Source organism: Carassius gibelio, chromosome B14 (genome assembly GCF_023724105.1).
Source record: "Carassius gibelio isolate Cgi1373 ecotype wild population from Czech Republic chromosome B14, carGib1.2-hapl.c, whole genome shotgun sequence".
Lineage (NCBI taxonomy): Eukaryota > Metazoa > Chordata > Actinopteri > Cypriniformes > Cyprinidae > Carassius > Carassius gibelio.
In genome coordinates this window covers 17,437,666-17,450,172 of record NC_068409.1, presented here as the reverse complement: position 1 = coordinate 17,450,172, position 12,507 = coordinate 17,437,666, and the positions used below count along the sequence as shown (strand labels likewise).

General features: G+C 36.1%; 1 protein-coding gene across 4 annotated transcripts in view; it reads right to left on the bottom strand.

The window, feature by feature from the left end:
• Positions 1-12,507, bottom strand: part of LOC127971379 (ecto-NOX disulfide-thiol exchanger 2) — a 189,885-nt gene that overhangs the window by 146,746 nt on the left and 30,632 nt on the right. For 2 of the 4 annotated variants that reach the window (XM_052574356.1, XM_052574358.1), the window contains exon 2: positions 836-898. The exons of 1 other annotated variant lie outside the window; for it this stretch is intronic. In XM_052574356.1, the coding sequence (XP_052430316.1) occupies positions 836-872 (37 nt within the window). In that variant the 5' untranslated portion in view covers positions 873-898. The remainder of the gene's footprint in view (positions 1-835; positions 899-12,507) is intronic. One more of the 4 variants, XM_052574361.1, reaches the window with a different exon arrangement.

The following is a 12,507-nucleotide window of genomic DNA, read 5'->3' as shown; positions in this document are numbered from 1 at the left end:
CTGCAGTGTGTGACGGGCCGGACCCCAGCCAGCCGACCGGCTCGGCCCACACAGAGCTCATCTTCCACACGCCTTCCAGAAATTAAAGCCTTTGGTTCCCTCACAGTCGCCCGGCTCAATCCTCCTGTCAGGATCTGATTTCTAACACTCACTCCGCTGTGCGATTGAAGACCTGTCTGTCAGGTTGAATGTCAGATGTCAAAACCAAGCTAAGATGGCTTTGAAAGCATCTAGCATTAAAAATACAACTAAACGAGTCACTTTAACGAGCACAAAGCTTTCATCTCACAGAAAAAGCTCAAAAATTGAGAGTTCGGATAGGGTTTACGCAAGAGATTGAACAGAATGGCCATCTGGCATTTCATACAGAAACCCTGCTTTCGTGGTTTATCCTCCAAAAAGCAGCAGTTCTCCACTGGCATAAACATTTGGGCTATTTATACGCTCTAATATCAGACTAAACCCTATACTTTCCTCTTGGCTCGCAAACACTGTGTCGGCCTCACCTTACAAGCTTCATCTCTCACAACTTAACAATAAAAGGTCTGAAATCTAAACTTCCCGTCCTTTAGAAAGCGCAAACAAGAAGAGAAAAGCAAAGGCACACATTTCCACCTGTTCATGGCAGAATAAATGCCAAAGAACTGGTGAAGAAAGCTCTTATTATTGAGAAGCAGCCTCTCGTGGGGACACTGACAGCCTTATCAGGTGTGCAGCAGAGATCTAGCCAACAAATGCTTTCTCTGCCGTGAGATCTAGACTCTGTCTGTGAATGAGAAGCTTAAAGGGTCTCTGACGGTACATCGAGCAGACAGAAGCATGCATATCAACTCACCTACAGCTCGAGCAGATCTGTAGTCCTTGAACATCATGTGTTCAATCTCCCGGTGACGGCACCCTGTTAAGAAGACAATACAGGCTTAGCAACGTTTGGACGTTAAGAGGACTGAGGTATCTCTATGAAACAGTCTTGTGAGCATAGAACCACAGATGGCTTTCCATCAGCACAGTACACGTCTCGGAGAAGGCAATCTTAATTCAGCAAAAAACAAACATCCTAATAAATCCAAAACATCCATAATGCACAGCAGTTTAGTAGTCAAAGTCACCTGGGATCATCCGATTCAAGAACAGCCAGAGTCCAAAATTAACTGTTTACTTCAGCTCCGATAGCAGGTGAGCTGAGTTTATTTACCAGGCATAAATATTTCTTCCCAGGCCTGAAACCCAGGCATTTTGCATTTTTATTAAAAATGTTTTTTTTGTCCTTCATGACAATAGAATTATCTAGCTGCCGCTTCTTGCATATTTGTGGCAGTGACCCACTGTGTGACTCCTAGTCTCAGTCTTCCAGCAAAACAGCACCCGTCATAAAAACTGTGAAGATTAGAATTTTGTATCTTATATTTTTGCTTCAGTAGCTTAATGTGAGGGACATTGCACAATATGTGTTGCTAAATGGTGTTCTTTTAGCATCCTGGACTGGATTTACAAAATCAAATGATTTATTAAAATTATTCTTAAGTGCGATTTCTTTTTTCTAAAAGGTCAATAATGTTTTGTATTCCCTAAAACATTTAAGAATATTCTAAACTTGCTTTTTAAAGGGTTAGTTCACTAACCTATCGACAGAGCAAAATGACGGTAAGTGTGTTGAGTCATACAATCAGACAACACAAAGCCTGTCATTTTATCTTAACAAGAGATGTTCTAAAGAAAAGAAAACAGACTTTTTTTCAGTAAATGCACTTGGAAACATCTTAGAATTTATCTTTAGAGGATTTTTGTGAATCTGGCCCCCTGATGATAAATTCTGTACAGAAGTAAATAGTTGTAAGGCACATAAAACCAAGGAGGTTTTTTCTGTAGATGATCTATGTATTCAAATTAAACAAACAACTTCCACAAATGTCAGATTTAAACCATATAATATTGCAGTTCGTCTGTAAGCTAAAGGCTAACTAACTTGCTGAAGGCTTGACGAGTGTAAATTCCAACCTGTTCTACATTTACATTTTTCAAACTATGAAATAAAATGCATAAAGGACAGACGATATGAATGAACATTATGCATCTTTGTGTTTCAAAACTGCAATCGCATATCTAGGTTTCATTCAGATCTATAAATGAAATGTCAGAAACCATGAGTGCCGTCTTTCATCACTTTGGTCTGTGAATGCTTTGATTCACAGATTCATAGAGAGAGCAGCGTTCTGGAAACATATCATATTATGAAATCAAGAGCCAGCCAATAACGCAATCAAAAAACAACCTGGTCTAGACAGGAATGATTGTTTTGTGCAGTGACTGGTCTCATGTACTTTGGTCAGTACAGAAGAGAGTTTCAAATAGCAGTAAATCCAAGATCCACCTGTCATTTCCTCTTTGACCCTATGGCCACAACATGGTAATGAACTCTAACCTCTTGACATCTGTCCAAGTCACCATTTGCCCCCAATCTCTGGCTGGCCAGACCTAAATCACACTGCTTTTATTAGAAATGTCCAGCTTGAACTGAACAAACAGCACCACAAAAACAAAAAATAACAGAAAACAGATGAGACCGTGTAAATGGAATAATAAATAAACAGGTTGCAGCACATATTCAACTGCAAGTTTAAAAATATGCAAGACATGTTGATACAATAATAATGTGTTTAAAGAAAAGAATAAGGAAAAAGGAATAAAAAGATCATTGCAACAATACCAGTACAATATATATATAGTGTGAATGTGATAATATTCTTAGATATTCCTTCCTATGACAAGGAGCTACAAGAAATTACTTCTAATTTATTGAGTAACCAATACAGATTTTATGTGTAATGTGGGACTTAAAACACAAAACCTTGAAAGTCCAAATGCATTTTGGGCTTGTTTATGATTATCTCTCCCAGATGCTCATTAAAAAAAGATGCAATTTTACAGCTGTCCTAAATTAAACATTGTTATAATTCATCAATAGTAGATCACAGCAATAAACTTGTAGGACGTGCCACCACGCAATAATGCAATCATTTGTTTCATTACATCATAGCCTTCTGAAGTGTAATAATCATAAGGGCATATTGCAATTCTTGTTCTTTCATCGCATAATGTAAGACTTCTTAAAATGATAATTAAGACTGCTATAACAGTTAAAATATTTAAGACTGGTGAACTTTTTATGGGTTATCAAAAAATGTAGGGCAAAGACTGTTGATTGGATGTTGAGATGTGGAGGCAGATAAACATGAGCTTGCACTGGTGGGTTTAAGCAGACTAAATAATTGGAGAAGTCCTACATGACAAAATGGCCATATACATAATGTAAAGTTTCAGGACTGACAACTGCATTTAAATATGGCAGTTTTGTGTATGTACAGAATGAACCTCACTCCTGAAATTGCAATTACTTAAACCGATTAATCGGTTTGCCATATTTATCGGCACCGATAACTATACAAACAATCGTTTTTTTTTAAATATACAAAAAATATATATTATAAAAAATGTGTTGACTAGATGCTGCATGTTAGCAGACAGAGAGGACACTAAGATGGTTAAAACAGCATGACAAATACATGCAAATTCAACCCAAATGTTTGATTTCAAGATTATGTTACCATCTTTTTGGTACTAGGCAACACAAGCTGCGTCAGATTCGACCGATCACAGGTCGAGATTAAGGAGAGATGACAGACAAGACCATTTTGCTCAACAGATCCTGAGCTTACTGAAAAATATTTGATCTAATAAAATGTGCTCCATTTACAGTAGGGTAGCTAAGGTGTAGAAAATTTCCAGTAAATTTCCCTAGTACTTGTGATCGCGAAATCAAAAGTGAAAGTGAACAGCGAGTGCTCATTCAAAAGCTATTTAAATTCCCTGCAAATTAAATAAATATGTATTATTATTTTATACAAATGTTGTCCAATAGAGTCTTTTTTACTGTTAAACACTTCAAATGCCTTAAAATGCATCAGAATAACTCGTAAACCAGGATTACGTGATCACAAATGGACATCACAGGTTCCATTTATTAACTGGTGTACCATTCACGAAGTGTGTAAAAAAGCCATTTGGAATACGCTGACTGTGTGAGAAAAAAAAGTGAAGATTAAACATATGCATGGATGAATTGCTCACAGCAAGATCTAAAATATGCATTTAGACAAGTAGATAGGGCACATTTCCATGCCAGGAAAAAGTATTGCTAATTAAATCTTTAAAGAATGATAATCAGTGAACAGAGCCGCTAACCTTACATTCCCATTCGTAGTGGCTAAGTGGAGTGGAATTCTAGTTAAAATTGCTTACAGCACCTTTATCAGTGCTCTAATAAATCTGTGCCTTTGATCTTGTGCCATAAACGCAGCAAGTGAAGTCAAGTGTCTAAAACAAACGGGTCTGGTTCAGTCTTTAGTCTGAGGTTGAGCCTGGAGGGAGAGGAACGTGATTGGTTGCAGCAGTCATAACTGACAGAAAAACGTTAGCAAAAAATCCTTCCTCGTGATGAACACCACTATATAATGTCTATTCCTCAAACTCGACTGTAGCTTGCAGGGCTGTTAGCAACGTGTTTGAACTTATGAGGCATATAAGACTGCATTTTGGCAAAATGGACATTAAAAATGCATTTGAATTCATCCGAGGTTAGATTTCAGTCAGTGGCCCAGTGAAAATGATTCAGTAATGGCACTGGCCAGCATGAAACAGACATCATCTTGCCTCCTAGCAAGCAGAAGATACATCTCAAATGAGGGTATATTTAGTCAACAAGATTGGAAGTGCCAAGAAATGAGACAACATATACATGCCTCTTGACCCACCTTCAATGCTACTGCATTGGGAAAAGAATAAATACTCAATCTAATAAATCATTTCCAATGCCATTTACTTGTGGAACAGATGCTGTAAGCGTATTTCATGACTATGCTTTCTAAAAGTTGTGTCTAGGTAGACAGCTCAGCAGGTTTTGAGACATCATTTAAGTCAAAGCGAGATTTTTATTAAAAACCAAATATCACCATACAGTAATTGAACACTGAAGGTATTTTCAACTTTCAAGTTGAAACACGGTCTGCTGATAAAGGCAAACATTAAACTAAAATACTCAAGGTTTAGATGAAACCCTACAAACCTATATGAGTTTTTTTCTGTGGCTAAACATAGAAGATATTTTGAAGTAACAAAACAGTTGTTGGTCCACACTGACCTCCATAATATGGAAGAAATAAAAACACTATGGAACCTGTTTGGTTACCAACATTCTAAAAAAAATATGCTTCATCAAAGCAGCATTATTTCAGAAAAGTAACGGGTACATTCAAATAAAAAAAAGAAAGAGATTATAGTAATGTATGGCTCAAGAGGAATGATACAATGATTACTTTTCTAAAATGAAACAAAGTATAAGACCAACAAATGTGGTGGAGCCTTCAAAATGAGACACCGCAACCATAGTTGACTGTAGGCAAGAGGAAGTTCCTGTACGTGATTTTTTTTAAAGGTCTATAAGATTTGTCAATGCACACATATAGTATATAATAGAAAAAAATACAGAAATTGTCTGCAATCTAAGTGTGCTTGATTCACGCACTAATAATTGTCATCTTGTTCATCATGTGACCCTGGAGCAAAAAACCAGTCTGAAGTCGCTTGGGTATATGTGTAACAATATCAAACAATACATTGTATAGGTCAAAATTATTTATTTTTCTTTTATGCCAAAAAATGATTAGGATATAAGTAGATATCATGTTCCATGAACATATTTTGTAAAACTCCTACTCTTAATATACCAAAACTAACATTTTTGATTAGTAATATGCATTGCTAAGAACTTCATTTGGAAAAGGTGATTTTCTCATATTTAGATTTTTTTGCACCCTTCCAGATATAAAAATAGTTGTATCTCAGCCAAATATTGTCTAATCCTAATAATCAATGGAAAGCTTATTTATTCAGCTTTCAGATCACGTACTGTATGAATCCAATTTCGGATAATTGACCCTTATGACTGGTTTTGTGGTCCATGGTCACATACTGTATGATGATGCACTGCTACACAAACACTTTCCCTTCCATTTTTAGAAGCAAGAAAATTGATTAGTTTAGTCTAAATAGATTGAAGTTTTATTTTTACCAGCAATACAGCTCATATGACAAGGGAACATCTCTACATGTAATGTTCAATAATTCACCAACCCAATGCAATACCAGTGAAGTGTAGCGATAAAATAATAATCTATTAAATCTATCACTTGAAAACATCTAAAAAGTGACAGCTGCTATCTTCAACTGAAAGCTCCTTCTCTGCAGTGCCAAGAGACAAAATGCAGAGAAGTTGAACTTTGGGCCAAATCTGTTAAATGTTCTTTCTCTCAGTGCTGTAGAAATCCTGGCTCTGGTGCTGAAAACAATCTCCTGTTCTCCACCAAGAGAGGCAAATTATCATACTACACATTCACGGTCTGAGCAGACACCATAAAATGTGGGCCAGACACACCAAATGTTGCATAAAGACCAACCCTCAAATGCCTGCTTGGTCTTCAGAACCGAAGAGAACAGACATATGAGGCTTTTACTGTAAAACTGGAAGCTTTTTCAGTGACTCTTCCTCTGTAATGTGAAGAAAGGAAAGCTTTTAGCCTCTCTCAAACATTCATTTCCAGAAAGTGTTGCTGGAAGTAATGTCTCCTAAGTGGTGCGTGCATTTGTGTTTTATGGGATAGGCTTACAATGGTATGAGAATGAATTAAGTGGCTTTCAAATGGCAAGCATCAGAAAGAACTGCAGGCTAAAATTAGTGAAAGAGTCATGTTTACAGTGGAATTCTGGGATTCTAAAGAATTGGTTCACCCAAGATTGAAGACGCTGTCATTATTTCCTCATTCTATAATGCCATTTCAAACCAGTTTAAATTTTCTTTCTTCCTTGGAACACAAAAGAGGGAGATTTTGAAGAATGGCCAAAGCACTGTTATCCATTCTGCAAAAGAATTCAATGCCAAAGGGCTATAAAGTTGCATAAAAGAAAACAAACAAAAAAGCTTGCATGCTATTCCAAGTCTTCTGATGCCACATGATGGCTTTCGCAGAAAAGCTTTCCCTTCAGAAAGCTACGCCACAGGGAAGATTATCAATAATGACTTAAAGACACAGTTCGCCAGTTTTGGGGAAAGTTACTTTGAAAATAAATGCAACACAATATTGTGTTGCACTACCTATTTATTTCTTATGGAAAGTATTGCCTTATATTAATTCTGAGGTACTTTTTGTCACCTGGGCTAGGTGTGCTTGATGATTTTTAAGAACAAAAAAACCCCCAAAAGTCATATGTGTCAAAACTACAAAGGCCCTTTCACACCAAAAGTGAAAAGTTGTTCCAAACCTGAATGTAATGTAATGCAATGGTTCTAATGGTAAACTGGCATGAATTAAGTACACAGTAAGATGTTTTGCATCTTACTGCAAAATAGACAGTGTTGTGAATTGTGAGGGCATCCCAGTAAATGGCACACACTTCTGACTTTTAATGTTAATAACACACAACTAATTCTTTAACTAGGAAAATAATCCAACTGCAAACAACCTTTAACAGAAGCCAGAGACAAGACACTGAAGATGAATGCAAAGAGGAGAAAATACTGTAGAGCACAGCATGCTGCGTGAAATATTGGAAGAAAATCCTATTCACTGAATCGGGAGTGAGGGGTTTATAAGAATTTATACATGTAGGGAAACTGACTCCTTTTCATCTTACCTTTATATGACGCATATTAATGTTGTATTTAAGCATAGCGCTGCTTTGATTATTGCAGTAAACAATGAAACGCTGTACTGCTGCTGCTCCATAAGCGCCACTTGCTGTCAGAAAGTGGTTTTGCAACTCATGCATCAAATTTTCAATGAGAAAACATGAAAAACTGCTCAGGCTACATGCAGCATCTTTGTTTGGCTTGTGATTAGAATGCAGTGGCTCTGAAATGCTTTCATGCATTCTGATTCACATAAAAACACAGTCACGGAAAAAACATCATAAACCATGAAACCGCCAGAATCCTAAAAATCTGACCAGCACTACCTATATAAGTTTCTTTCTTCTGTTGATCATAAAAGGAGATATTCTGATGAACTGTTGGTAACCAAACACTTGGGTCCACATACAATGTACTTGATGCAAATCTCAACACTTACAGGTTGCACATACACTTGGTTTTGCACTAATCAGTTGTTCCACAAGGTGACGACACTGGCTCAGGCCACTGTTTCAAAGTAGAAAATAAATACAGAACATCAGGAACAACATCAACAACAGAAGCCCACATTGACAAACGCTTAAATGAGAGAGTCATGAGATCTCACAACTTTATTTATCAGTCATAACTTATGGAAAAAGAAGCAGTGCAGACACTGGACAAAGATGATTCTTCGTAATGTGCATGTGTTAATGCACACTATCAAATGGAGTATACTTTGAAAGGCTATGGGTTTCTACAAGTACACTTTAAGCTTTAATAGGGTTGGGTATCGATTGGGTTTTATCCGATACCGGTGCCATTTCGATACTTTTAAAACGATACCGGTGCCTAAACCGATACTTCTATACAAATAAATAAATAAAATAGTCTAAAAAGGATAACATTAAAGAACATAATTTTTTTTTAAAAATAAATCCATAGCTTTCACACGCTCTTTGGATACTCTCCTTTCCCAAGCTTCCCTTACTCGAAGGCTAATAAATGTATTTTATGATCTGGGTCATTATTTAATACAAAACTACGCATAATGTTTCTACTGTATATCTGTCAATCTTTCTGATATTTAGTTAAGATGAGTGCTGTCCGTCACCGTCTTTAATCAGTTCTGTGAATGAGGGTATGCTCATTCTTTATAAAAGTAGCAACAATGTCATTTGTAACGTAAAAGAACAGTCTTAGGAACATTAGTACTTTCACTCCAAAAAATGGTTTTAAGCCAGTTATTTATATATTTTGCTGTAGTGTGTCAGTAGGAAATATCAGTTTACATGTCCAAACATTCATTTTGCCATTCATTTTAATAATAATTTAGTGAGATTGTTGAATGCATAAGCAGTCTGACAACAGACTGAATAAGACTAAGACCTTTGCACAGTAGTGTATGTATACAGAACGTATAATTAGATTAATTACACTTATTTAAATACACTTAAAGTATGCGTTTATATGTGTTAAGGGCTAAATTGTCGCTGGAGGAAACAGCTGTTGTGTGATGAGCGGTGAACAGAGAAAACTTTACAGTGGATAGCACTGAAATGAACCACCGAAATCAGTGAATACTGGTTCCATAGGTACAGGGGTGCCATATTAGCACTGGGTTTCGGTACCCAAGTCTTTAATTTTTGGGTGAACTATACCTTTATATTTCGATCTGTTCCTAAAAAGCTGTGTTTTAGAAGACCTGAGCATGAGTTATATTTATTAACACATTTGCAGCTTGAATGTCACTGTATATTTTGTTGTGGAAACCAGTTGCCAGGACATCCTTCAGACTACAGGACAGATTTTTCTGCATGCTTTTGGGAACATACGATCAGCACCTTTTTATTCCTGGGATTGGCATTGAGATGCCACAGATGGCAGAGATCAGGGACCTCCTCTGATGAACAGCGCCTTATCAGACAGAGACAACGGAGATGAGGAGATTACCAATCAGCCCATCTAACACCATTCATCTCCAGCAGATCCACAGCTACTGTGAAGATCGGAAAATCAACAAACCAACAGCTGAAATCAGAACAAAAACACATTCCATAATAGAATGCTTCATGTTCTGAATAAAAGTGCCCTATTCAAACATAACAAGGTGCAATTCTTTATATTGCATTTGAAAAAAAAAAACAATGAATGCTACGCCGGCAAAAAGTGCTTTGCCTCCAGAGCAAATCATTATAATGATGAGCATTATTTTAACAGAATTGGTGCATTTGTTACCATAGGAAACAACCCGCGGCTTGGCCTCTGATGTGAAAGTGCCTCCAAAATGGCCTTTTTATCTGCAGTTATTATCCTCATATGTCACTGTCATAGAAACAACACAGCACAGTGACAGAAAGGGCACGCGGCGTATCAGAATATTGTTTAGAGCGCCGATTATCACCTGCAATGTGCTTTCCAATTGTGTGGAAGAGAAGACGTCTCTAGAGACTGGCCTGATCTCAACACACTTACAGTTCAGAGACAACGTTCGGCTTTAAGTGAAAACTGGGGACTGGGATTATCATAACTCATTCCGGTTTGCATTTAAACTGCAGAAATAACCAGAGCCGCATCCTTTTCTAAAAATATCCACAAAGACTAAGACAAAAAGCAATGTAATTGTGCAAAAAGCTTGATGACAAAACACAAGGAAACGACTATAAAAATCATCGGGAGCTTTAAAGAATGTGATGCTCAGTCCGACCACAACCATAAAGTCAACACCATTTGTGCTGTTAAATGGGTTGGGTCTTGTGTTTCTATTAAAAGAACTAATATTAACCAATTAACATGAATACAAAACAGGACTGAAGAGCCACATGAAAGATGTTCAGCCTGCAGTAATATGACGCCTGAGACTACAGCAGTCATAAACGATAATGGTATTACTGTAACGGCAGAACAAACTAAATCAAACTAATTAGGTTATTAGAACATGCTGAAGTAAATCTGGATTGAAAAACACATTTACAGGAAATGATAGCTACTTTTAAACTGATAGATACTGCCGTTATACAAAGAGAAAAAGTCTAATCAAATATGCATTTATTTAATAAAAAGTACCATAAAAAATGTTTATATTGTGAAATATTATTACAATTTTAAATACAGTTTTCCATTTTAATATCTGTTAAAATGTAATTTATTCCGGTGTTCAAAACTGAATTTTCAGCATCACTACTCCAGTCTTCAGTGTCACATGATCCTTTCGAAATTATTCTAATATGAAATCTAGAATTTTTTGTAGCAATTTCTTTTTACAATTTACAAAGAATCCAAAAATTTCCATACACACATACACACACACACCAGCCCAGCTGTTTTTAACACTGATAATAATAATAATAATAAATTTATTTTGAGTAGCAAAACAGCACATTAGAATGATCTTTTGATTTTTTTTATTATTTCTCTCAAAAAGGAGCATAATTTGAGACCAGTGGTATCTGCAAATGCCATTTTTATCAGTCACCTAAAAACATTTTTGACGCAATCCTATTTGACTGAATTGAACCGTAATCCACAACATTGGTCAAGTCACGAGCACTAGCACTCGGACAGTGAATGACTTCAGTATTAGCCTTCATCTTCCTCTGAACTGTGCTCAACTGAATCAGCCCGTGGGACTCCAGACGTGTTGATGATATCTGGCTTCTGAGTGATGCCGCTTGTGCCGTGACATGCTTCACCTAAAGGCCCGCCACACGGGACACGGCTCTATAAAAGCCATTTTAGGAAACATTAACACTGGATGGTGGGTAACTAGCAAATCAATTATCCCCTGACCTCCAAAACTAGCCGGGGCATCTGCTCACTTTCATCTCTTTGGAAGGTCAAGACTGGACAGGACTAAAAGACTGACCATATGGACGAAAGCACTGGAAATTAGGGATGCATTCATATTAAAATATTGTTCTGGCTTAGAGCGATAAGCAGGCAATTATTTATGCTATGGCTGATTTGGATAAATAAGCAATATTAAAAAACTTTTTTGTCTAGACTTAACATTAATAAAACTAAATATATAGTTTTAAATACTACAAGTGAATTAATGTATTACAATGTAAAATATGAAAAATGAATATATTTTGGGATTTAAAAATTAAATTTAAGAGCATTTATAAAAAAACAATTTTTTTTTTTGAAAAAATAAATAAAAATAAGCCTGCAATTAAATAGCCATTTAATGCTAATCAGGGTTGCATTAATTAATTCAGCTTCCCGCAAGGCTATCGGCACTGAGATTTACCTTTTTTTTAAACATATGAAGACATTTTAACATGGCTGCTACTTGTGCATTCATTAGATTTCTAGCCACACAACCTTTATCTTGGGTTTTATGACAGCTGTACCTTTTTATGGTTATTAGTAGAACATTAAAGCATTACAATCTAAATGGCTCTTTAATCCATTAAAACACTAAATTAAATTAAATAACAGAAAGCAGAATATATTTGAACTGATAAGAGGAATACACATTAACTAATTTGAGCTATTAAATTGTTTTTTATCCATTTAGCAAAATTGATATTTTGCATGACTTTCTAACATTTAGAGATGAAGAATATACCTGTGATGTGTCAGTTATGCACTGGGGAAAACAAAACATCTCAAATGTATTAAACAGCACAAATATTCACTCTTTGTTATGGTGGATCAATTTGATTCATGATCAAAATCAGGGCTGCTTAAGAATAAGCATGCATCCGATAGCCGATATAAAGCCCATATAATAATAAATTTTTTTTATTATTAATATTTCAGAAATTTGAAATAATTTGAGA